The sequence below is a fragment of the Benincasa hispida genome, chromosome 9 (genome assembly GCF_009727055.1).
Source record: "Benincasa hispida cultivar B227 chromosome 9, ASM972705v1, whole genome shotgun sequence".
Classification (NCBI taxonomy): domain Eukaryota; kingdom Viridiplantae; phylum Streptophyta; class Magnoliopsida; order Cucurbitales; family Cucurbitaceae; genus Benincasa; species Benincasa hispida.
In genome coordinates, this window is record NC_052357.1 from 41,389,646 (window position 1) to 41,415,093 (window position 25,448).

Genomic DNA, 25,448 nt, shown 5'->3' on the forward strand with positions numbered 1-25,448 from the left:
TTTTTAAAATGCCAAAACCGAATTTAAAATCGAACCGCATATATGTGGTTCGATTTGTCAAATCGAATCGAACTGAACCGTTTCCACCCCTATCGCTAGAAGATGTTAAGACAGTAGACATGACTTTTTGGATTAAGGTCGTTACATATTAAATCGTTGCAATCATTCATATATGGATGGATTCTAGGAAAATGCACACATGTTTATCATGGGAAGTCATAGAAAATACATACGAGCTAACTCTTATTCTATTATGATTAATTACGACAACTACAAATCCTGCATCATCTATAACATAGGATTAAGCAATCAATAAAACTGAGACATCAATTCAATTGATGAAACCTATACATAATAAAAACAAGACGAATACTTGATTAGACTATTGAAATTATATAAAAGTTCAAAGCCTCACTCACAATCTTACAATTGAACTTAAATCGACTCTTGAATTAGAACATGAACTCTAGTGAATCATCAAAACAATATGACTAAAAATCTTCATGGAATAAATTTGTAAAAAAGTGAAACATGAAATGAGGAAAAAACCTCGGAAGACTACCTAAAAACTGTGCAAAAGACCAACTATGAGATGCCTTAAAATCTTTTTTATATATATATATAATATTTCAAATGATAAAATTGTTGAAAATATTTACAAGATATAGTAAATTTTTCGAATTATTAATGATAGATGTTGATAGACACTGATAGACTTCTATCAACGTCTACCATTGATAGTTCTAAAATTTTATCATATTTTATAAATAATTTAGTTTATTTTTCTATATTTAAAAATAACCCTAAAAAATGTCTTAAAATCAGATACAAAAAGATGCATAGATAAAAATTATCAAGGTAACATCGAAACACTACCTTATTATCCTTGATTAAAAGAAAAAAAAAATTGGACGTGCGTGCATATTTTGTTCCCAGTCAAGATGTTGTCGACTTGAAAGTTTTGGCTTAAGTAATGTATGCAACCGCGCTTTGATGCCTTAATTAGCGTTCAAACGCTTCCTCCTTATATTTTTTTGGCTTGGACTTCTATTTGCATGACTCAGTTGCTCGATTTCGATCCAATTAATTTCATTTAATCTTGATTCTTCTAAAATGCGATAAACAGCTCTGAATTGCTCGATCTCTAGAAAATAAACAATAAAGTGCATAGTAGTAACAAAACTAGCCTAAATTGAAGACATAAAATAACACTTGGAAGGTGCTATTAATTATTTTCAATGAAACCTAGTAAACAAAGTTCATTTTTCCCTTCTTCAAGAAACTTTCTATTTGTTCACACGAGGTTTCAGGATAAACGTATTCATGGAGTTGAACTTGTATTTATGTTGATTTATATAGATGTGTTTCGATCTCTAATATTTAATATTCTAATTCTTTCTGTAGAATGTGTATGCTTGGTTTGAAAAAGTAGAGCGTGTGGATGTTCTTTGTTGATGCCATGATCAGGAAAAAGCATTTGACCTTCATGTGACAATAACGTAATTTGAGGAAGAAAGGACATACATAACAAAGAAAGATAACTCCAATGCTTAAGTCAGTAAGAGAATTTAAGAATAGAGATGAAGTCAGAAATATAAGTTCTAGATTAAAATCTAGATCCCATATTCAATTAGTTCCCTCACATAGAGTTATAATGATATTATATGGAGAATAAGATAGAGTTTACCTTTTACTTTTATGATAAGGATGAGATGGATCTTTCCTAATCCTAATAAGTTAGGATTAGATATTAGTGACTTTTATTCTAGATCACTGAAGTATCATAGTAATAGAAATTTTAAGTTAATATGAATAAGATTCATATTAAAACTATTGGGTTCTTTTTAATTTCTATGATGAATTGTAATGGATAAAAGAATAAATATAGTATAATAACATGTTTTATATATTTCAAAGTTAGTTAATTTTTTCTTAGGAGTTTTAATTACCGATATAAGTGAGAAGTTTTGATAAATAAGTTGCTTGGAAAAATGTCAGTAACACCTAATGCAATGTAATTTTAAATTTGCCTTTCAATTGGGAAATGTTCTCAAAAGGTTGTTGCCAATTCACGAAGTGTTCATGAATTATAAATGAAAAGATAACTTATTTTTATCCTTTTATCATCTAGCTAACACATGATGTGTCTGGATTAAAAGACACAATCATGACAAAAACATATTCTATGTTAGAGTCATTGGAAGCTAAATGACCTCAAAAGTTGAGTATTATCTAAGTCTAAAAAAAAAATTTGTGACTAGAGCCAATAAGGAAAAAGTTTTCAAATTAGCTTGGGATGTCACATGATGAGGAATTTTAGAAATACCTCAAAAAAGAAGAAAAATAAGAATAAAGTAAATTTGATTTACTAAGTTCTTAGTGGAGAATAAAGATTTACATCTTGATAGTTGAATAAAAATTCAGTATCATAAAATTTTTCTTCGTTATAATTAAATTATGTTTCTTGGCAAATACTTAAAGCAGGAGAATGCCTTCGACAGTTGACAACATAAAGTTCATTTCAATTAAAGTAGTAGGAGACATTAAAATGTCGTTTATTTATGCTGAATATGATGTTTTTATTGCCATAAGAAAAATTCAATTTCTTTAGACTTTATTACTAAATAATTCATATATGAATGGTTTTTAGTGATAAGGCATGTTTTCAAAAGTTGTTTGAAAATATATTCAATTTAAAATAAATACATTTTTCTGTGTGTTTAAAGTTAACACATCTAAATACCAAAGCGAGGGATAGTAAGGATTAATGAGTCCAGAAAGAAAGACAAATTATTTTCTCCTAAAAGTATACTTGTCTTTGGCATTTAAATGACAGTTACATATAATTCTCTAAGAGTTAGAGTTCAATTACTATTATCTGTCAAAAATATTGCTTTTCATGCAAAACTGTCATTGAACCTTATTAGATAAGGCTACTTGACCAAAGAATTCGTTGGACTTTTGCCTTTTGACCTAAGTGGTCTAGTGACTTAAAGAGTAAGTTTGACATTGTAAACATGTCATTAATATGATTGATGAGTATTTAGGAAGAAAAGTATCTTAATTTAATGCAAATTAAGTTTTTTTTTAATGTTCAAAGAAATTAGATTAAAGTTTAAGTCATTTTGGCAAGTCTATTGTGGTATTAAGATCAAATCATAATGATTGGTACAAAAAGATTACTGTATTATGCCTAACTGATAGAAATGAGATTATATCTCAACTTCAAGTACTAGGTACAATTTGGATGAAATTTTGCTACAACATGAGAAATGTGGTCTTATTAAACTTCGTACATATGGAGTATTTTGTTAAACATACTTTTAATATTTTTAAAGTTAAATTGATGTCAAACTCCATTAAGTACATGCAATAGAGATTGCAATTTTGAATATTATTTCCTCTAAAAATGTTTAAGAAACAATTTTGGATTATGAAAGTGTTGTAAAATTAGTTTACAACATTTCAGTATTTGCGTATGTTGAGATACTATAGTCAAAACGAACGCTTAACAAATACGTTTGGCAAACCAAAAGTTCAAAAATATATCTAAATATAGGTAGTCCTTAAGGAGTTATAAAATGATATTTTGTACAGTCCAAAATAAAAAAATGTATTTGTGTGACAAATATTGGTTTTATTAGGAATGTCAAATAAAATGTTACAAACCTGTAAAAAGGTTAAGTTGTGTTGATGAACTAGTTCCAAGTAAAACCACTTAGTTAACAAGTGTTGTTAACCATTTATTTTCATTTGATAGTCAAATTCTAATTGCCAACCAAGTAAGTCTTCATCGTAGTGGAAAAGTTATGAGATAACTCAACTTTACAAAGGCTTACTTGAAGTCTACATTGTCATATTAGATAACAAGATGAAAACTTATAAATCTTAAAAGTAGTGGGAGAGTTATGAGATGACTCAACCTTTACTATGACTTATTGGAAGTCAAAGTTATCATACTAGATGACAAGAATTGAAGGGTGTTAACAAAAGACATTATGTCAAAATCATAAAACTTAGATAAAGTATGTGTACTTAATCTCAGCCTATTTTTGTAGATTTTCTTGATGGGGTAAAACCCATAGAATATTAGATTGTGAGTCAATTTTCTCATTTGTTGCTTTAATAGAGTCTTTATGCATTTTTTGATTCATCATTGCATATGAAATATGTAAAAATGAATTAATTCTTTTATGAAAAAAAATTCAATGCATCTACACAAATCAAGAAAAATTTCAAAGATTGAATTGCAAAAGGTTTGCAAAATTATGATGTTAATTTAATAAATGAATTTCACAATTAGGATCTTTGAGTATAAGGGTTTGATATAGTATCATAACCCATGACTTTGAACAATGACAATGTTCTTCTACAGACAAGAAAATGAAATGTGAGTATTTATCTGTTTTATATTGTTATTTACTCATTATGAAAAGTAAAAAACAGTATGAAAATTTGATTATTTAACCAATTTCAATTAGTTGATTTGAAGTGATATTGTATATTAAATGTCCACATAGGGATGTTGAGAATATGATGTTAAGTTTATTTCATGCATATTACATTTACAAAGTTGTTGTTGAGTGTTCAATGCAATAACTTTAGCCAAATGATAGTGTATCATTTTAAAGTGCAGATGATATATCTAAAGAAAAATTTCTTAAGACACTCCAAATGTTGAGGGGGTGTAATTCTTACGTTAGACTTAATTAACATTTAATACACAATTTTTTAGTTATATTGTTAAATCAATAGTAGGACCATTAAGTTTGAAAATTAAAACTTATGAATAATGAAACGTTGTTGTATAAAGTCCAAGATTTGATCCTTCACGAGATACACTATCTCATACGAGGTTTAGAGAAATCCATGTTATATCCTAAGTGTTGTAAATTAGATTACAAGGCGATATTTTTGCTTGTAAAGCAATAATTTGCATAGCCATGGTATATCCTTCAATATTTGAAAGTTGTTTCAGATATGAAAAAATCTATCCACTTTATGAGATAGTGTGGTGCAAAGATTAAGTATGAGGATATTTGTGTACCAAAGTTGTAGGAATAAAAATAGATTGAGAGAAACATCATGGTGGTGACCAAATGGTAGTTCTTAACATAACAATTTGAATTATATAACAGGATTCTCTAGGCTAAAGTGTGAGAGGATCTCTTAGTATGTCTAGGACTAAGAAACATGTCTCTAGTGCACTAAGGCAAGTGGGAGAGCATGTTTGGTATAGAGTATGCCCTAGGATATATGTCTCATCAACTTATCTCTCACCGACTTTAGTGCAAGTGGGAGATTGTTGGGATATATGCCTTAAAGCCTCATAGTTAACAAGTTAATTGAAATAATGATTGATTATTTTATATATGCAATTATCCATTAAGGAAAGATCCAAGGTTATTTTATGTAACTTGAACAGTATATGGTAGACATACAGGTGGATCATATTCAAGTAATAACCTAAATGGTCTATAGCATATGGATAAGATTTGGTGTCTTATCTCGGTGACACTATGGATATGGCCCACTTTGTAAATGTTACAAAAGTTGTAAGTGTTACAAATGATTTGATCCAAATCGTTCATGTGGTGACATGAGAGTAGGAGTATCTTAGACAAAGAGTCTATATAAGACCAGACCGCGAAATGATTAATCTCTCTTTATAACACCGTTGACTGAAGAGATTAACATTTCATAAGATGACCATAGGTAACTCGACCTCAATTCTGAGTGAGTTATGAACTCTTGCCTATAAAAGCAGTCATTTGATCTGTATGGGGGAGAGTGGTTCGATTCGCCAACTCAATAAGCCTACCACTTTGGGGATTTGTCCGAGTCGGGAGTTGAGAACATAGCTACACAAGATGAAACTCACTTCTTCCCGTCTTTAGGGTAAGTAGATGAATTGCTCCCTTAAAGACTAATTCTAAGTCTTGAACAATGAGGTCTCACTCTCTCACTGCCCCAAGAGGAATTTAATTTATAGTTGGACTATAAACTAATTGTTCATTAGAGAGATCAATGGTACTTAAGAAGTAAGTGGTAATTATAGGGGTAAAATGGTAATTTGACCCAACCGTAATCACGAGCAATTCTTGAAGAGTTGAATTATTGATAATTGGTTATGTCCATGGCTACAAAAATATTCTACAGTGTGAAGAGTGCAACTGTGGACTTTATAAAGTGAGTCATAGTAAAGATTTTAATTAACTAATCTCAAATCATTGGAGCTTCTAATATGTAGGTTCGTTAGATCCCTCTGTTAATTCACTAAGGATAAAATAAGAAATATTTATTTTTGAAAGAATTGAACTATTCGAATTATAGGGGAATTTAAATTAATGTATATGATACAATTAATACAATAAACGTAGATACATTATATCATGTAGTTAATTTCGAATAAGATTTAAAATTAAACTATGTAATATGAGAGAATATTTTATTTGAATATGATTCAAATATTAAATAATATGAATGAGATTCATATTATAACTATGGTTAAATTTAATTTGAATGGGATACATATTAAAACTATATGCTAAATTTAATATGAATGAGATTCATATTAAAACTATAGTATATGAGAGAAAAATACATTTGAATATGGTTTAAATGTAACATTAATTAAATATATGATATTTAATTGATCAATATTAATTAATTAGATTAATTTATATTTATTAAATTAAATATGATTTAGTTTAACTAAAAATGAACTCCTCTATAGTTACTAGGGAGTAAACACAAAATAAATAAATAAATAAATAAATAATACATAAGTGTTATATATTATCAAGAAAAAAGAAGTTGTTCTTCTTGTTGTCTGAATTTCACTAAAGAATTCTCTCAAAATTCTCTTAATCTCTCATCACTCATAACTCACAAAGAAAAGGTTTCTTTATAGATTTGTGTTCTTAATCTTCCAAAAAGGTTTCCACAAATCTATTCCTCGTCAAAGAATAGTGGGGAAGATTTGGTGGTGGTGTCTTATTCGAGATCCAAGAAGATTGAAGAGTTCGTGAATCTTAGTAAATAATTGGAGAAGATTGAAGAGTTGTCTTCAAAGGATTTTTTTTCTCATTGAATTTCTTCACAATAAAACATTCTTAGTTAAATATGTTTGAAGTTCTCTGTATGTTTCGTAATTCAAAACATAAGCACAGACATTTTCGCCGTGCATTTTGATCCCATCAACCGGTATCCTATGCAATTTTGATCTTCAAATTCTATTGATTAAACATGCACTTGATTCATGTGTGCACAACGACTTACTCTGCCTAACCAAACTCATCAACGCTACAAGTGGCCAAATCATTGGATTAAACAAAGTAAGCACCATAATTATAAATTAAAGCCTAAACCCTATTTAAACTATATCCTTTAGTTCTATTGGGTTCGAAAGCGTCCATCTAAGACTAAGAATATGAGCATTAAGATTAAAGGTTCCATTTTGTGATTAACTAATTAGGTAGTTTAATTAATTAATCAAATTTATCTTTGAACCAGTTAAAGAATGTATTCTAAGGCCAGCAATGAAACACATGATTCAACTATTGCTATTTTAAATTATTCAAGCCAAATGAACAACGAAATACATCAAACAAGCCTAAATCAATTAAAAAGGCGACACGCATCTATGCAGGGATAGTCATACATAGACATGCATCTAGAAGTTAAACAAGATTCAAAGAAAACACAAACCAAAATGCATAGATAATTCATTAAGAAATCTCACAAAACAACATAGAACTTGCTCTAAAAAACTAGCAAACCTTAGCTTAACATCTCATAGACAAGAGGAAGAGGGGGAGCTATAAATCTTTGATTACACCCAAAAGAAATTAAAAATCTAACCTAAAGATGATAGAAATACGAAGAGAAAGAGAAATTTTGAAGAATTCCTCAGCCTCCATGCCTTCAACCATCATCAAACCCTGAAAGAAAAATTTCTTTTTATAAAAAGTGAGGCAGTGTCACGGCATTGACACCCCTTGTCGAAGCGCTGGGCCTCGCATAGGGCGAGGCACCGCGGTGCCCATCACATGGTCATGTGTGTGACCTTCCCATTTTTTGTCAATATCCGGAGCATTGTGGCGCTGTACCAAAACGGGGCATTCTACCTTTTGGCGCCACTACGCCAGCTCCCTGAGGGCAAAATAGTCATTTTATTGGGTTTTGTGTCCTAAAACTCATGGTTTGTAAACAATAAACTTATTTTGTTAATCAATATAGATGTTATTGAAGTGTAATTCAATAAAGTTGTTATTAAATACATGAATTGCTCATTTCATTTTACAAATAACCTAAATCCAATAAACTAAGATCAATGACTATTACATGAGTACTTGAAGTGGAGGCATAAGAGTGGATCAAGTTGGAGTAAATAGCCAAAATGGTCTATAGTATACGGATAAGGCTGGGTACCTTATTCTGGGGACACTATCAGATGCAACCCACTTTATAGATGTTGCAATTATTGTAAAGTGCTACAAATGAAGTGATCCTGATTCATTCATGTGAAAACATGCGAGTGGGGGTGTCCTATGTAAAGAGTTTATATAAGATCGGACCAAGAAATAAGTTAATCTTACTCTATAACTGATAGGATATAGAAGCATGCAACAGAAGCAATCAGAATCAATGAGCACTCTAATTACATTTAATTTGAGTCCTAAAAGTATGCAAAACCAAATTTAACTTAGAAAGGGTTTCAAGAACATCATACTTTTGTAGAATCCTCCAAATCCAAGTTGCTCTCTTCAAATTCTCAGCTTCAAAACCTCAGTGAACCACCAAGAGATATTCTCTACTATTCTCAACCTTGAATTTGAGTAGTAGAACTCAAGATTGAAGTGAAATGTGAAGGGATTAGAGAGGGTTTTTGAGGAAAAAAACAATTCTCTGCGGAAAACCAGTTTTTCAACCAAAAAATCTCTTCCTCTCAAATCAAATTGAGGTGTTTTATGTATTAGATACATGCAACTAAACATCTCTAATGCTGATTGACACCTCCTACTTGCTTGTTAATGGGCTAGATGTTAAAATTAAGTGAATCCAACTCAAGTTTTCCTAAAAAATGGAAAAGTTCAATATCAATCTTTATTTTTCAATTTTCAATTTGATTAATTTCAAAATTAAATCAATTTTAAACTTCAATTTCTAAAACTGAATTAAAGTTGAAAAATTAAATTCATTTTAATTTAATTAAATAATAATTTAATATCAAATATTAAATTAATCAAACACCTAATTTTGAACATGAATCTTATTCATGTATTTAATATTTAAATATTATAAACTCTTCAATTTCGTTTAATTTCAATAAATTAAACGTTAATTATATCAAATATAATTATACAAACCCAAATTTGAAATTGACCAATTCAAATTCAAATCCTAATTTACAATTTGAACATTTCAAATTGAAACCCTAAATTCAATTTAAACACTTCAAATTGAAATCATTTCAAATTTACTCAATTTACTAATTCAAGATGTTCATGTTTTACGAGCTAGTAGAGGGACCTTATGGACCTACAGATCATAAGCTCCAACGATTTGAGATTAATTGGCTAAAACTCTTTAGATTGAATTAATCAATATTCATTAACTACCGAGCCATACAACTATAGCTCAATAGTTGCACTCTCCCCACTTTAGATATATTTGTGTCCACTTGATTTAACCATAATCAGTAAGTCGACTATTCACAGGTTGTTCGTAATAACAGTTGGGTCAAATGTTGTTTTACCCCCAAACTACATCTTGTTCCTTAAGTTCCATTCATCCTCTAATGAACAATTGATTTTTGATCCAATCACTAAACCAGATCTCTCTCAGGTCAATGAGAGAGTGAGACCCCTTGTTCAAGACCTGAATTCAGCACTTAAGAGAACAATCTTCCCCTTATCCCTAAATTGGGTAGGCATGAATTCTATCTTGCACCCTATGTCCCCAGCTATCTACCCGGCCTTACTCCAAATATGGGAGGCTTATTGAGCCGGCGCTATTTAGCCAACCCTCACCTATGCAAATTTATAGATAATCCTGAATAAACAAGAGTTCATAGTTAACTCAGTATTAAGATCAAATTACCTAGGTCATCTAAGCGAAATAGTCAATCTTAAACAGTAAGCAACGTTATAAAGTAAGAGTGACTTATTTCATGGTCCGATCTTATGCAAACTCATTGTATAGGACATCCCTACTCCTCAAGTCAATACATGAACAAATCAGGATCACTTCATTTGTAGCACCTTACAACAAATTGTAACAACTACAAAGTAGACCGTATCCGATAGCGTTACTAGAATAAGGCTCCCAACCTTATTCATATACTATAGACCGTTTTGGCTATTTACTCGAACTTGATTCATCTTTATGTCTCCACATAAAGTTCAAGTATTCATATAATAGCCATGAATTTTAGTTTATTGGATTTAGTCTTTAGAAGTGAAATTTACAAATTCAATAACAACTTTATTGAATAAATGACAAATAACATCTTTATTAATAATAAAAAATGTTTAATTTTACAAACTGTGAGTTTTAGGACATACAATCCAACAATAACATTGTTTACTGTTTAAGACTGACTATTTCAAAGCGATAACCTGGGTAACTTGACCTTAATCCTAAGCTAATTATGAACTCTTGTTTATTCGGGATTATCCTTAAATTTGCATGGGTGAGGGTTGGCTCAACGACGCCAACTCAATAAGCCTCCTATTTCAGGGGTAAGACTTGGTAGATAACTGGGCACATAGAGTGCAAGATAAAATTCACTCCTACCCGCTTTTAGAGATAGTAGAGAGGTTATTCCCTTAAGTGTTGACTTCGGGTCTTGAACAAGGGGCTCCACCCTCTCATTGGCCCGAAAGGGACTCAGTTTAGTGATTGGATCACAAACTAATTATTCATTAGAGAACCACTGGGACTTAAAAAACAAGATGTAATCTCGAGGGTAAAATAGCTTTTTGACCCAACCGATATTACGAGCAACTTGTGAAGGATTGACTTACTGATTATGGTTATATCGAGTGGATACAAATATATTTACAGTGAGGAGAGTACAACTACTAGGTTTTAGTAGAGTGACTCGGTAGTTAACGAATTTTGGTTAATCTGGGTTAAAGAGTATAGTTGATTAATCTTGATCGTTGAAGCCCATGATCTATAAGTCCATTAGGTCTCCCTACTAACTCACAAACGGATTAAACCTTAGAATAACATGATGAGAGAATTTGAAACGTTCAAATTCAAATTGAGGGAATCAATAATTATATATGTTATAATTACAAGTTTAATTGACGAATTAAACAAAATTAGAGAATTGGATAATATTTAATTTGATTTAAATATTAATTACATGAATAGAGATTCATGATAGTGGAATTGGTGTTATATTAATTTAATATTGGATATTAAATTATTTTAAATTAATTAAATTATTTAATTAATTAAATTATTTAATTAATTAGATTTAAAATTGATTCTTTGAATTAATTTTATTTAAAATTAGAAATTAGAGTTTTTGGAGAATTCAAATATTAAATTCAATTTTAGTTTTAATTTAAATATTCTGAAAATTTAATTAAAGAAAATTGGATCTAAATTAAAAGAATGGAAAAACCCAATTTAGTGGGTTTTTCCCACTTTAGACACTCAATTCCCACTCAAATTCAACTTGTTTTGGTGTCTAGTGGAGAAGCAATCTGATTGCATGGAACTTTTTAACAAAATTAAGTTCAATTGGCTAAGAAATTCATTCATACAATTCCAGAAATTTGTGAGAGACGAGTTCTCTCTAAGTCTTGACATTCAGTCTGAAATTCCCTCAAATTTTAGCTCATTTTGGGCTCCACCACCCAATCTAAGGTCCTAGAGAATAGTAAAGAAGATCAAGTGGTGGTCTGAAGCTTTTTGGAGTCAAGAATCAAGTTGAATTCGAAGTTGAAGAAGAGTTCTTCAAAGGTATATAATCAAACCCTATTTTTTGTTATGAACATGCTTTCTTAGGTGCTAAAATTGATGAATTAGAGTGTTTAATGATTCTGTCTGTTTCCGCTTATTGCTTGCTAAATCTAACAATTGGTATCAGCATCAGGTTTAAACACTCAATTCATGTTAATTTTAGCTTGGTGGGTGATTTTTATAGGTTATATGAAAATGGTTGTTGATATAGATAATTTCAGTTTTGGCATTTAAATTCTCTTCAATTAAGTGTTAATTGTTATAATTGGCTATTTGTTTATAGACCTTAATATGTGATTAAGAGTCTGTAAATTTGTTAGAGTCAATAGAGTTGCAATTAGGTTGTAATTGAAGAAAGAAGCAAGAATGGTCAATTGAAGAAAACATGCTATGAAGCTATTACCAGGTAGAGTTACAACGTTGCTCATCAAATTGCCCTAAATTGAAGAGTTCAACCTATGGCATTGCAACGCTGGGATGAAGCATTGCGATGTTATTCATCCCAACTCAGAAAGAATGTGCTCATCCTGACCGACGGTTCAAGTGAACTGGTTCGGCTGGTTCAGGTCTTTGAGGTCTAGTTAAGTCTCTTTTGGTCGGTTCAACCTCTTTTGGTGCTTCGAAGATCCAATCCGAGTGGTTTGAGTCTGGATCAAGTCGGTTCATGAAGTTTAAAAGCTATTGGAAGCCGACTTTGTTTATTATTGTAATAATTTAGGCTAATTGTTTGATTAAAATGCCAAAACTGGTCCATATCAGTGTGTGTTCAATTATTTATGCATTGTGAATGTATGTTATAATTAAATAAATCTTATATGTGCATATAGTATGCCACATGGATTTAAAATCCTACCATAGGAAGCATGTAGCATGCGTTGAAAGTGTCACACCCCTTCCCAGATTACCCTCTTAATCTAGAAGAGAATGTGATGATAGTAGTTACCAACCCTTTTATGGCACTTGTTGTGTTACCTACATTCTTAACCTGCTTAGAAATCCCTGGAATACATAAATAACAGTTTAAGATACTTAATCTCAGATATACATACTTAATCTCAGATGTCACTACCAAGATTAAGCACACAAAACATTTATATCATTAACAGATACAAAGTTCAGTGAGTCCCAACACTTGGCCCTTGTCCCTAACATGAACAACACTTATGTATAGACATTTACAAGTAAACACCTAAAACTTTTCTTTAAACTGGAGTCTTTAAATGGTAGAGCAGCAGTGCAGTTAACCTCTGAGAACTGACCACTACCTAGGAATGAGAAAACATTTAAAACGAGTGAGCTACTAGCCCAGTGAGTGACTAATAAATCATAAACATCATGCTTAAAACTAAAAACTGTCGAGCAAACTCATACTTAAAACTTTTAAAGCATAACATAGCTTAGCATGATCCTTAGTTGAGAGAGAGCCTTTTTTCTCAATCCCTCAACGTCAAGCCTTAGTTGGTTTGGAGTATTCTCAACACAACCAACATCAACTCTACTTATGTGTACATGGTAATAACTAAGTACCTCATACCTTAGGTACTACTGCCCAGATACCTTCACAATGTCTTTTAGTATCAGGTTTTAGTAATCATCATAAAACTCATACTTTGAAGTAAAACATAATAAGCAATATAAATCATATGCTTAAACATCTTTACTATAAAGCATAAAACTTCCAATGCATGCTTCCTGAAAATTAAGTATAGAAATACTTAAATCATGCTTTCATAAACTTCTTTAAACTAGCATGTGTCAATAGGTTCATGAAAACTAGTTTGCTTGGAAACTATCTCAAACATTCTTTAAACATAAGCAAGCATGAGTCGAAACATTTCAGTAAAGCATGTGTACTAAAACATTGGGAAAACATTAGTTTTGTCACTCACAGCCTTGGACGTTCCTCCTAGGGTTGATAAGCCTTTCCTATTGTCATTAACCCTATGAAAATGATAACCATGTTTAGCCATTGCCTTTAATCCTTATGTGAGACCAACTCACCTAAATAAGCTTAACATTTAACTTAAAGTGTCACATTTCAGCTCAACACATACCTTCCTTATACGTTCAACACTTAGAAAATCCTTGGTCATGGTACTAGCCTATGCAGCCAACAATCATCAGCTCATGCACTAACGCATGCCCCATGAGTTCACTTAGCCATACGCCAACACATTCCCAACACAACCTTGCATTCAGCGCCTCGCGTGCCTGCTTGCACAACTTCTCGCCTACATAGTGCCTCCTTGCGCTTACGGCTTTAACACATGCCTACACGGTCTACGCATACTAATGCATCCTTGCGCGTAGCCCAGCACATGCCTTGCGTTCAATCTGCCCTTCGCGCGCACCTGCAACCTGCCCTTCAATGATTGTAGCTGCCTGCTTGTTTAACCAAAATTCTAGATTAAAATTTGAGCTCAAATAATTAATTTTCCAGGCCTTTTCTTAGAAAAAATTCCTTCTACAAACTTGCGTAAAAACATCTTAGCTTTCTTACCTTCAAATTTGAGCACTAAATTCCTCTTGGTTTAGCTGGAAACCTTCAATCTTCACCACTGGCCTAGATTCATCCGAGAGCCTGACCTTCTGGAGGATTTCTTCAGTTTTCACCTTGATTCCTTTGGAAATTCCTTTCGGTAGCCCTGGAACTTCAACTATACTCCACCCTCGTTCAAACAGCTCTGAAATCACCTCAATAACATGAGTAATTTGCTTAAACCGGCCCTTTGAACTGAGGCCTTCCTTTCTATAGTTGAGACTACATGCCCACAAATCATCCTTAGGCTGATAACTCATTTACTAAGTGGGTTTAGTTCTCCTAACCTTGATAGCTGGCACACTCAAGTTGGTGATTAAGCTGTGATCACCTCTTAAACCAATGCATGGTTCAACATCCTCTAACTATCGCATGGCACATCGGAACGCACACCCTTTTAACCAATGCACTCAACACAAAGCCCAATCTTCAAACGTTTACCAACACATGGCAGAACTTCAACGCATACCTTGGTGTCTCTTGCACACATCACTTGAGTTGGTGACCATACCATGGTCCTGCCTGCACACGTAACTCATCTGATCAATGCATGCAGCCTCACCTAGCCAATGCATATTACAACCCCATCGCCTAGTCGCTCTTGCCATGTCACGCGCATCCTTGCCCCTTTAACCTTACATGGGCTTTGGTTGGCACATTGCCCACACCCATCGTATGGTAACTCACGACCAACACTTAGTCCTTTTCTCCATGCAACACGCCCATCATGCGCTCAACTAACCTTTTAGGAACATGGCTGTCGCACACCTCAAGAACCTTCCATGCATGGACTTCCAATGCATGGCACATCTAGCTTCCACACATAACCAAAATTTCCTTACTAAGTGTCATTAATACCTTGCTACCTAAGAACCTTGTTTGTCAATACTTAGAACTTTTACTTCTTCTTCATCATCCTCAAGCTTTTCCCTACAAACATTACATTAACTTATACTTAATTCTAATTAACATACTAATTATCATACTTAAGTAGGGAAAATAGGGTTCGAACTTCACAAAATGTAAGTTATAAAGAGTTATAATATATAGTATGCATGTTTAGGGTTCAAGTATTTAATATAAAGTTTTATATTAAATCTCGAAATGCTTGATGAATGTTATGGATGATCAACATGTCTATTATTTTATAATTGTTATAAAATTGGATTAGACATTTAAAATCCATAACAAAGATAAGATGCATGCCCACCTAGGGTTAACAAATAATAATTTATTTTAAATAGTTAAAATAGGTCATTATCTTATAAAATTTGGTTACAAACTCAACCGGTTTGTAATCCTGTCTAAGACTGGAGGTATTTAAATTGACGGTGTAGAGATGAAAACTCTAAGGCACAACGGAAGCCATAACATACAAAACCCAAAACGTATTTCAAAATGCCACTTAAAATCTTTTTTTTTTTTGGAATAAAAAATACAAATCCAAATCGATTAAGCATGCAACTAGAAATAAAACCTACAAAGAAAAGAAACCCTACCTAACAAAGCTTTTGGGAATTTGTGGAATTCTTCCGTATGAATTGGAAATTGGCACCATCACTTAGAGTCCTCCCTATTCTTGTAGGGAAATTGAGGATTTGAGAATTGTGGGATTCTCTTTAGAAATTGGGAGAAGTTTGGGCAGAGAGTTTTTTGCTTCTACAAAAAAAGAAAAGAAAAAAGAAAAAAGAAAAAAAGGAGAGAGATTAAAAAAAAAAATGCTCTCCTCTGTATCTCTCTCTCTTTTTTTTTTTTTTTTTAATATAGAGAGAATGAGAGAGAAGTGAGGATCCCACGTCTCTAGTCACTCCCCTACGTAGGGAGTTAGATTTTTATTTAATTAAAATTAAATAAAACTATTTATTTAATTTAACTAAATAAATAAAAACGAATAACCATTTAAATCATATTTAAATGGTTCCTTATCACATAACCTATAGTTTTAATGCACTATATGCATTAATTTTAACTTTAGTTTTGATTTAATCAGTTTAATTAAATTCAAAATTAATTAATTAATTAATTATTCTTCAATTAATTAACCATCCAATTAAATATCACATATTTAATTTAATTTTCCATTTGAATCATATTAAAAAAAACTTCTCTCACTTAACCTATAATTTTAATGCACATTATTTTTAATTTATAGTTTTCAATATGAATCTTATTCATATTAGATTAATATTTGAACTCCTTTCAAATATTTTGTTATCTCATTTATTAATTTTGAATCATATCCAAAATTAATACTAAAGTCTAAATTTAAACTTTATATTAAAATGTATCAACATATATTAAAAAAATTCCAATTCTGAATTTGAACATTTCAAATTTAATTTAATGACAAATCACCTCAATACCCTTTATAAGTTAGGAAGGGGACCTAATGGACCTATAGATCTGAAGCTCTAACGATGTGAGATTAATTGGCTAAACTCATTAACCAAATTAATCAATATTCATTAACTATGGGTATACTCCACTAAAGACCTACAGCTACACTCTTCTCACTACAAATATGTTTTTTTTTTTTGTCTAGAGATATAGATCAATAACAAGTTAGTCTTTCACGAGTGTTCATAACACCAGCTGGGTCAAATTACCGCTTTACTTCTGGGTTACTTCTACATCCTTCAGTACCAGTGCTCCTTTAATGAACAACCTGTTTATGGTCCAACCATTAAACAAAAACCCTTCTCGGGCCAGTGAGAGGNTTTATGGTCCAACCATTAAACAAAAACCCTTCTCGGGCCAGTGAGAGGGTAGGGCCCTTTGTTCAAGTCTTGGAGACACCATTTAAGGGAACACTAATCTACTTACTTTGAAGTAAAAAAGGAGTGAAATCTATCTTGTATGATTATGTTCCCAGTTACCCACTCGATCTTATCCCCAAAATGATAGGCATATTGAGTCGGTGAACTGGCCACTCTCACCCATACAAATCAAAGGATAATCCCTCATGAATAGGAGTTCATAATATATTCAAGAGTAAGACTAAGTTGCTTAGATAATCCTATTAAAATAGAAACCTAACTAGTCAACGGAGTTACATCTAGTGGTTATTATTTCGTAGTTCGGTCTTGTGCAAACTCATTGTCCAGGATACCCTCACTCGCGTGTCTCCTACACGAACGCGTTTGATCACTACATTTGTATCAAATACAAAGTAGGCCATATCCATAGTGTTACCAGGATAAGGTGTCCAACCTTATCCCTATATTATAGACCCTTTAGGTTGTATCTTGAACATTGATCCCTATATGTCTCTACATACAGTTCAAGACTCATAAGACAACCTAGGATGTTAATTTATTGAATTTTAGGGTTAATAAGACAAAATTAAATAAAACATCAATAACACTTATTGAGAAAAACATTAATAACTATTTATTAGTTACGGTCATTTAATTACATTCACTATCTACGAGTTTTAAGGCATAAAACTCAACAGACGGTTTATGGAATACCTCCTATCTGGGGATTATAACCGAATAATTGAGCGTCATTAATTTTGCTTTATGATCATGCGTGAGCGATGTGAGGTCGTAAAATTGGTTTATCACCTAAACATCGTATGTTAAATTCAAATATAAACGTTATACATGGATAATCACCTAGACTTACGTTGTTCTGTTAGCCAGAATAAACCTGTAAACCCCGAACTTAGGTTCCTTAGATAAGCATGTTTAGCCAAAGGGATGTTATATTAAATATTTATTTAGTAGAAATTCATGTTATTTATAGGGATTATGAAGGAAGAGAAGGAAAATATATTTAATGAAGAAACTCAATCATTAGTCTGGCTGGAGGCACTAAGTGAGGGGTGATGTGGCAATCTACTCCTTGAATTCAGGAAGCGGCAGAAAGATTAAAAGAGGAAGTGAAACTTCAAAACATGGTTTTGGCAATTGACAAGAGAAGATCTAGCGAATTTGGTGCTATTTGAAAGCTGGGAGAATCTAGTTTTTAAGGTTGTCCTGCTGAAGAAATATTGCAAGAGAAGAAGAACAAAAGTGGAGAATTTACAGAAGAGGCAGAACCACGGATTAATCAAGGCTCAAGGTGAAGTTTGGAAGTTCCAAGCGAAACTATAAGGAATTCTAGGCTGAAATTTTAAGGTAAGAAAGTTAACTCAAATCTAAACAAGTTTGTAGAAGGAAGTTTCTTGAAAAGTGCTATGGATTTTGAGTTATGAATTTTTGAAATTATAATAGGGGATTGGTGCATAAGCAGACAGCTGCTTGTGAAGAGCAAGCAAGCAGTTCATCGTGGAGAATTATAGCGAGATTTGAGCATGAGGATCTCGCTTATAAAGGAAATCTCACTGATTTTGTAAGGAGGATCTCGCTCTAGGGGAAATCTCGCTAGGAATTGAGGTGAGTATCGCTAAGAATTTCACAGGAAAAGCTTAATCTCGCTCTAAAGGATCTCGCTGGCATCGCTCTAGAGGATCTCGCTAGCATCGCTTAGAGGGATCTCGCTGACTTCGCTCAGGGGGATCTCGCTAGTAAAGCTGTCTGTATTGATGGAAGTTCCTTTAATAAATGAATTATTTAAGGTATTTTATTAGGAATTCTAAGTAGTTTATAAGAGAATGAGTTCTCTGTAAATGAGTGACAATGGAACAGCTCTTATGTAAATACTAGGCAATGGAACTTAAGTTGATGTTACAAAATACACATTTAATACCGAAGGACGTTGAGAAGGTATCTAACCAATTAGGTACCGAAGGACATTTGAGAAGGTACCTGGCCAATTTGATATCGAAGGACATTTGAGAAGGTATCTGAGTGAAAGTACCTAAAATATGATGGTACTTAGTGTGGCCACGTGCACATAAGCAGTTATGAATGAGGGACCGAAGTATGGGTCTCTTGGTCGGTAATAAACATTTGGGAGCTAGAGCGTTTAGGCTCGTTCTCAACTAGGAATAATATTGTTTAATGATGTTTGAGAATGGTTTACAGCAACATGTAGAGACATTTGCTTGAGTTTACTCATTGGCATATTTACATGTTTATAGTGATGCTATGCTTGTTGCTTTACGATTCTATAGTCACTCACTGAGCTTTTAACTCACAAAATTTTTGTGTTTTCCCTTTTCAAGTAGCGGTCAGTTTCCTCAAGGTTAATCCTGCTGCTGCTTGCCACCGAAAGACTCGGCTTATCAAAAGACTTAGGTTGATGATCTGTTTATGTACACATGTTTTGTGAGGGACTAGGGCTTCTGTAGGAATGTTTAGGCCACCTGTGAATATTTTTTTTTATCCTATAAAAGTAATGTCTTGGCTGTATGCATGTATTTATGTAACCTTTGTAGAACCTTAAGAGAGGTTAGTTGTTTGCATATATTACTAGTCAGATGAATAAGTTAGTATTTAGATTAGAAGGCTTGGGTGGTGAGTGCTGGCAGTAGGGCTAGTAACTACCATGGTCATATCCTCTTCTAGAATAAAAAGGTAATCTGGGAGGGGGTTGTTCCATCGAGTACCACCCTGGTAAGGCTAATGTTGTGGCAGATGCACTAAGTAGGAAATCCTCGGGACCCAAGACCATTATTGGTTTAATAAGAGGAATCCTATTGCAAGAGTTTAGGAATTCCAGAACCGCCTTATCAGTGGAACCGTCAGGAGGAATGATAGCTACTTTTCAGATAAGGCCGACCTTAGTAGAAAACCTTAAGCGGGATCAATTAGAAGACCCTGATTTTCAGAAGATTGCTGATGATGTGAGTAAGGGCATCAGGGTTGACTTTCAACTAAGAACAGATAGTGTACTAGAAAAGGAGGGGAGAATGTGTGTGCCTAACAAGCTACAGCTTAAACAAGCCATTCTAGAGGAAGCACATAGTTTCGCTTATGCCATGCATCCAGGTAGCACCAAGATGTATAGAACTTTGAAGAAATCTTACTGGTGGCCTGGGATGAAGAGAAATATAGCAGAATATGTGGACCGATGTATAGTCTGCCAACAAGTCAAACCTGAGAGACAAAGACCAGCAGGATTACTCAATCCACTTCCAGTGCTTGAGTGGAAGTGGGAGCATGTGACAATGGACTTTCTATTTTGTTTGCCTAAGACACCCTCAGAATTTGATGACATTTGGGTAATAGTCGATAGACTAACTAAGACGGCCAAGTTCATACCAGTAAAAGTTACTTTTACACTAGACCGTCTAGCTAAGATTTATGTGGATAGGATAATCAGTCAATATGGAGCTTCAGTGTCGATAGTGTCGGATCGGGACTCGAGGTTCACTTCAAAATTTTGGCCTAGTTTACAGAAGGCTATGGGCACTAAATTGCATTTCAGTATGACTTTTCATCTGCAAACAGATGGACACTCGGAAAGAACTATACAGACACTGGAAGACATGTTAAGAGCTTATGTACTACAATTCAAAGGAAGTTGGGATACACACCGACCATTGATTGAATTTGCCTACAACAATAGCTACCATTCTAGTATCGAAATGGCTCCCTATGAAGCATTGTACGGCTGACCTTGCAGGACTCTAGTATGCTGGAACGAAGTCGGAGAACGACAATTATTGGGTCTAGAATTAGTTCAAAAAACAACGGAGAATGTGAAACTTATCAGGGATCATCTTAAAGCGGCTTGCAATAGACAGAAGAGCTACGCCGATAAACGAAGAAGAAAACTAGAATTTAAAGTTGGAGAACAGGTATTTCTCTGGCTATCTCCATGGAAAGGAATTCTTCGGTTTGGGAGGAAAGGGAAGTTAAGTCCACGATACATTGGACCATATGAAATTGTGGAATGAGTTGGTCCAGCAGCTTATAGGTTGCAGTTGCTGATGAAGCTAGCTTGTATTCACCACGTATTTCATGTGTCGATGCTAAGGAAATACGTGTCTGATCCTATGTACATACTAGCAACACAACCGGTACAGGTCAAAGAAGATTTATCTTATGAGGAAGAGGCCATCAAGATTTTGGACTGGAAAGATCAGGTACTCAGAAATAAGACGATTCCTTTGGTGAAGGTGTTATGGCATAATCATAGGATCGAGGAAGCAACCTGGGAACCTGAAGAGAAAATGAGGAAGAGATACCCTCAACTTTTCAAATGATATATCAGGTAAATTTCGAGGATGAAATTTCTTTTAAGGGGGAGATGATTGTAAACCCCAAACTTAGGTTCCTTAGATAAGCATGTTTAGCCAAAGGGATGTTATATTAAATATTTATTAAGTAGAAATTCATGTTGTTTATAGAGATTATGAAGGAAGGGAAGGAAAATATATTTAATGAAGAAACTCAATCATTAGTCTAGCTGGAGGCACTAAGTGAGGGGTGATGTGGCAATCTACTCCTTGAATTCAAGAAGCGGCAGAAAGATTAAAAGAGGAAGTGAAATTTCAAAAGCATGGTTTTGGCAATTGATAAGAGAAGATCTAGCGAATTCGATGCGATTTGAAAGCTGGCAGAATCTAGTTTTCAAGGTTGTCCTGCTAGAGAAAGATTGCAAGAGGAGAAGAACAAAAGTGGAGAATTTGCAGAAGAGGCAGAACCACAGATTAATCAGGGCCCGAGGTTAAATTTGGAAGTTTCAAGCCAAACTATAAGAAATTCTGGGCTGAAATTTTAAGGTAAGGAAGTTCATTAAATTTAAACAAGTTTGTAGAAGGAAGTTTCAGAAAAGAGCTATGGATTTTAAGTTATGAATTTTTGATGTTATAATAGGGGATTGGTGCATAAGCAGACAGCTGCTTATGAAGAGCAAGTAAGCAGTTCATCGTGGAGAATTATAGCGAGATTTGGGCATGAGGATCTCGCTTATAAAGTAAATCTCGCTGATTTTGTAAGGAGGATCTCGCTCTAGAAGAAATATCGCTAGGAATTGAGGTGAGTATCGCTAAGAATTTCATAGGAAAAGCTTGATCTCACTCTAGAGGATCTCGCTGGTATCGCTCTAGACGATCTCGCTGGCATCGCTCTAGAGGATCTTGCTGGCATCGCTCTAGAGGATCTTGCTAGCATCACTCTAGAGGATCTCGCTAGCATCAGTCAGGGGGATCTCGCTAGCATTAGTCAGGGGGATCTCGCTGACTTTGCTCAGAGGGATCTTGCTAGTAAAGCTGTCTGTATTGATGGAAGTTCCTTTAATAAATGAATTATTTGAGGTATTTTATTAGGAATTCTAAGTAGTTTAATCGAGAATTATATCTTTTTAGGCCAAGAAGAGCTAGGGGAAGCGTATAAACCAATAAGAGCCTGAAGAACTATGAGTGACTAAGTAAACTTAAGATTTCTAATACTCATGCACATATGATCAAGTAAAGCACAGTGACATTAATGATGTATTTATACTTCCTCAAGCAACAAATGGTTGGAGAATAACTTAATGCATGTTTCTTGACTTGTATGTTTGTAGCATAGGCCAAGGTATACCGTGTAACCATTACAAAAGCTATGTTCTGATTTTGATATATGCTTCCTAGAGGAAGGTTATGAGAGAATGAGTTCTTGTGTAAATGAGTGACAATGGAACAACTCTTGTGTAAATACTAGGCAATGGAACTTAAGTTGATGTTACAAAATACATATTTGATACCAAAGGACGTTGAGAAGGTATCTAACCAATTAGGTACCGAAGGAGATTTGAAAAGGTACCTAGCCAATTTGATACCGAAGGACATTTGAGAAGGTATCTGGCCAATTTGATACCAAAGGACATATGTCATAGTAGCTCGATACTGAAGGACAAATTTGAGAAGGTATCTGAGCGGAAGTATCTAAAATATGATGGTACTTAGTGTGGCCACGTGCACGTAGGCAGTTATAAATGAGAGATCGAAGTATGGGTCTCTTGGTCGGTAATAAACATTTGGGAGCTAGAGCGTTTAGGCTCGTTCTCAACTAGGAATAATAATGTTTAATGATGTTTGAGAATGGTTTACAGCAACATGTAGAGACATTTGCTTGAGTTTACTCATTGGCATATTTTCATGTTTATAGTGATGCTACGCTTATTGCTTTACGATTTTATAGTCACTCACTGAGCTTTTAACTCATAAAATTTTTGTGTTTTCCTTTTTCAGGTAGCAGTCAGTTTCCTCAAGGTTGATCCTACTGCTGCTTGCCACCGAAAGACTCGGCTTATCAAAAGACTTAGGTTGATGATCTGTTTATGTACACATGTTTTGTGAGGGACTAGGGCTTCTATAAGAATGTTTGGGCCACCAGTGAATATTTTTTTTTCCTATAAAAGTAATGTCTTGGCTGTATGCATGTATTTATGTAACCTTTGTAGAACCTTAAGAGTGGTTAGTTGTTTGCATATATTACTAGTCAGATGAATAAGTTAGTATTTAGATTAGAAGGCTTGGGTGGTGAGTGCTGGTAGTAGGGCTAGTAACTACCACGATCATATCCTCTTCTAGAATAAAAGGGTAATCTGGGAAGGGGTTGTGATAAAACCTTAGTAAAAATTTACCCAAAACAAATGGAACACTTCAATAGGAGATTAACAACATATACGATGGTTGGTCATTTTACGATGGCTATCCCCTCGGTGGGTTGTAACATGGGATTCAGATCAACTTAAACTCCAGAAGTGGATAGGATTTCTTAGTTCGATTCCCAACCTTGAATCTCAAATTCAGTAGCATCATTAGGGCCAACCTCTGAGGTCTGGAAATTGAGGGTTACACTTATGAGAATTACAAAGTGTTAGTAAGTTTTTTTACCAAAAATGGTTACTAAATAACTATAGGAATAATATGAGTTATTCTGGAATTAGTATTTAGTAAAAAATGTCTTGCTTGAGTGAAGAAGTATTTGACTACCCCTCGGTAGCATCTATTCTGACTCACTAAAGTATTGTTACAAATAAAATAATGAAATTTGGGTACATTGTTACTTTGCTAAAACATGATTTGATTTAAAAGCAATTCATTAATAGAATTTGTTTATACTTTCAGAGATGACTAGCTCATTAATATAGCTACAGGCTTCTGAGAAACTTATTGGGGACAATTACGCTACATGGAAATAAAACCTAAATACAATACTGGTAATAAATGATCTGAGATTCGTTTTAACTGAGGAGTGTCCTCATAACCCCGACTCAAATGCAAACCAAACTATTTGAAAAGCAGATGACAAGTGGACAAGGGCAAATGAAAAAGCCCGAGCCTATATTCTTACCAGTATATCTGATGTTTTGGCGAAGAAACACCTGATAGCATGCATACCACAAAAAAGATTATGGAATCTCTGCAGGGGATGTTTGTGAAGGATCCCATCGAAGGGTCCTTGAGCGGAAGCAACGGATCGTCCCAAATCCAACTTTACAAAATTCGATTTTACGAAAAAAAATAATTATACATTTAATTCAAACAATACAACATGTATATAATATGAAATTGCAGAAAAATAAATTTTGGTTTCAAAAACTTTTACCTTTGAAGATGTTTCTTCAATTTGAAACCCTGATCTCCAATCGGACACTACGAAGAACGCAATCTCGATAATCTCAGGTGAGAATCCAAGAGTGTGTGGTGCTCTGGTGATTTTGGCGAAGGAAGGGAGAATTGAAAGGAAGAGACGAACAATGAATTTTTCCTTTTCTCACTCACAGAACTACTCTTTGTTTTTGTAGGATGATCAAAAAGAAGAAGAAAATCATCTTTTCCCACTTACATGAAATGGAGAGAAAAGTTGGGGGAGGGGGAGAAAGGAGTTACAACTCCCTCCCATTAATTAATTTAAAAATAAATAAATATATAATTAATCAATTAATTTAATATATATTAATATGACTACCACCTTATCATATAATATATATTAAACTATATGTTATATCAAATATAACATATAATCTATAGTTTTCATATTGTATCTTATACAATATAACTTATAGTTTCTTTTCTCTCACTAATGACATTTAATATAAATCA

The 25,448-nt window shown here is 33.5% G+C and overlaps 1 protein-coding gene across 5 annotated transcripts in view; it reads right to left on the reverse strand.

Moving 5' to 3' along the window:
• Positions 1-7,692: 7,692 nt before the first annotated feature.
• Positions 7,693-25,448, reverse strand: part of LOC120087297 — a 47,494-nt gene continuing 29,738 nt past the window's right edge. For 2 of the 5 annotated variants that reach the window (XR_005484470.1, XR_005484476.1), the window contains one exon: positions 7,693-8,154. Coding sequence is in view for 1 of the 5 variants with exons in the window: in XM_039044248.1 (XP_038900176.1) it covers positions 13,185-13,247; positions 24,697-24,837; positions 24,952-25,054 (307 nt within the window). In the remaining 4 variants the exon portion in view is untranslated. Of the gene's footprint in view, positions 8,155-13,005; positions 13,248-24,696; positions 24,838-24,951; positions 25,055-25,448 lie in introns of those variants that run through there. The other 3 variants (XR_005484474.1, XR_005484473.1, XM_039044248.1) reach the window with 2 other exon arrangements.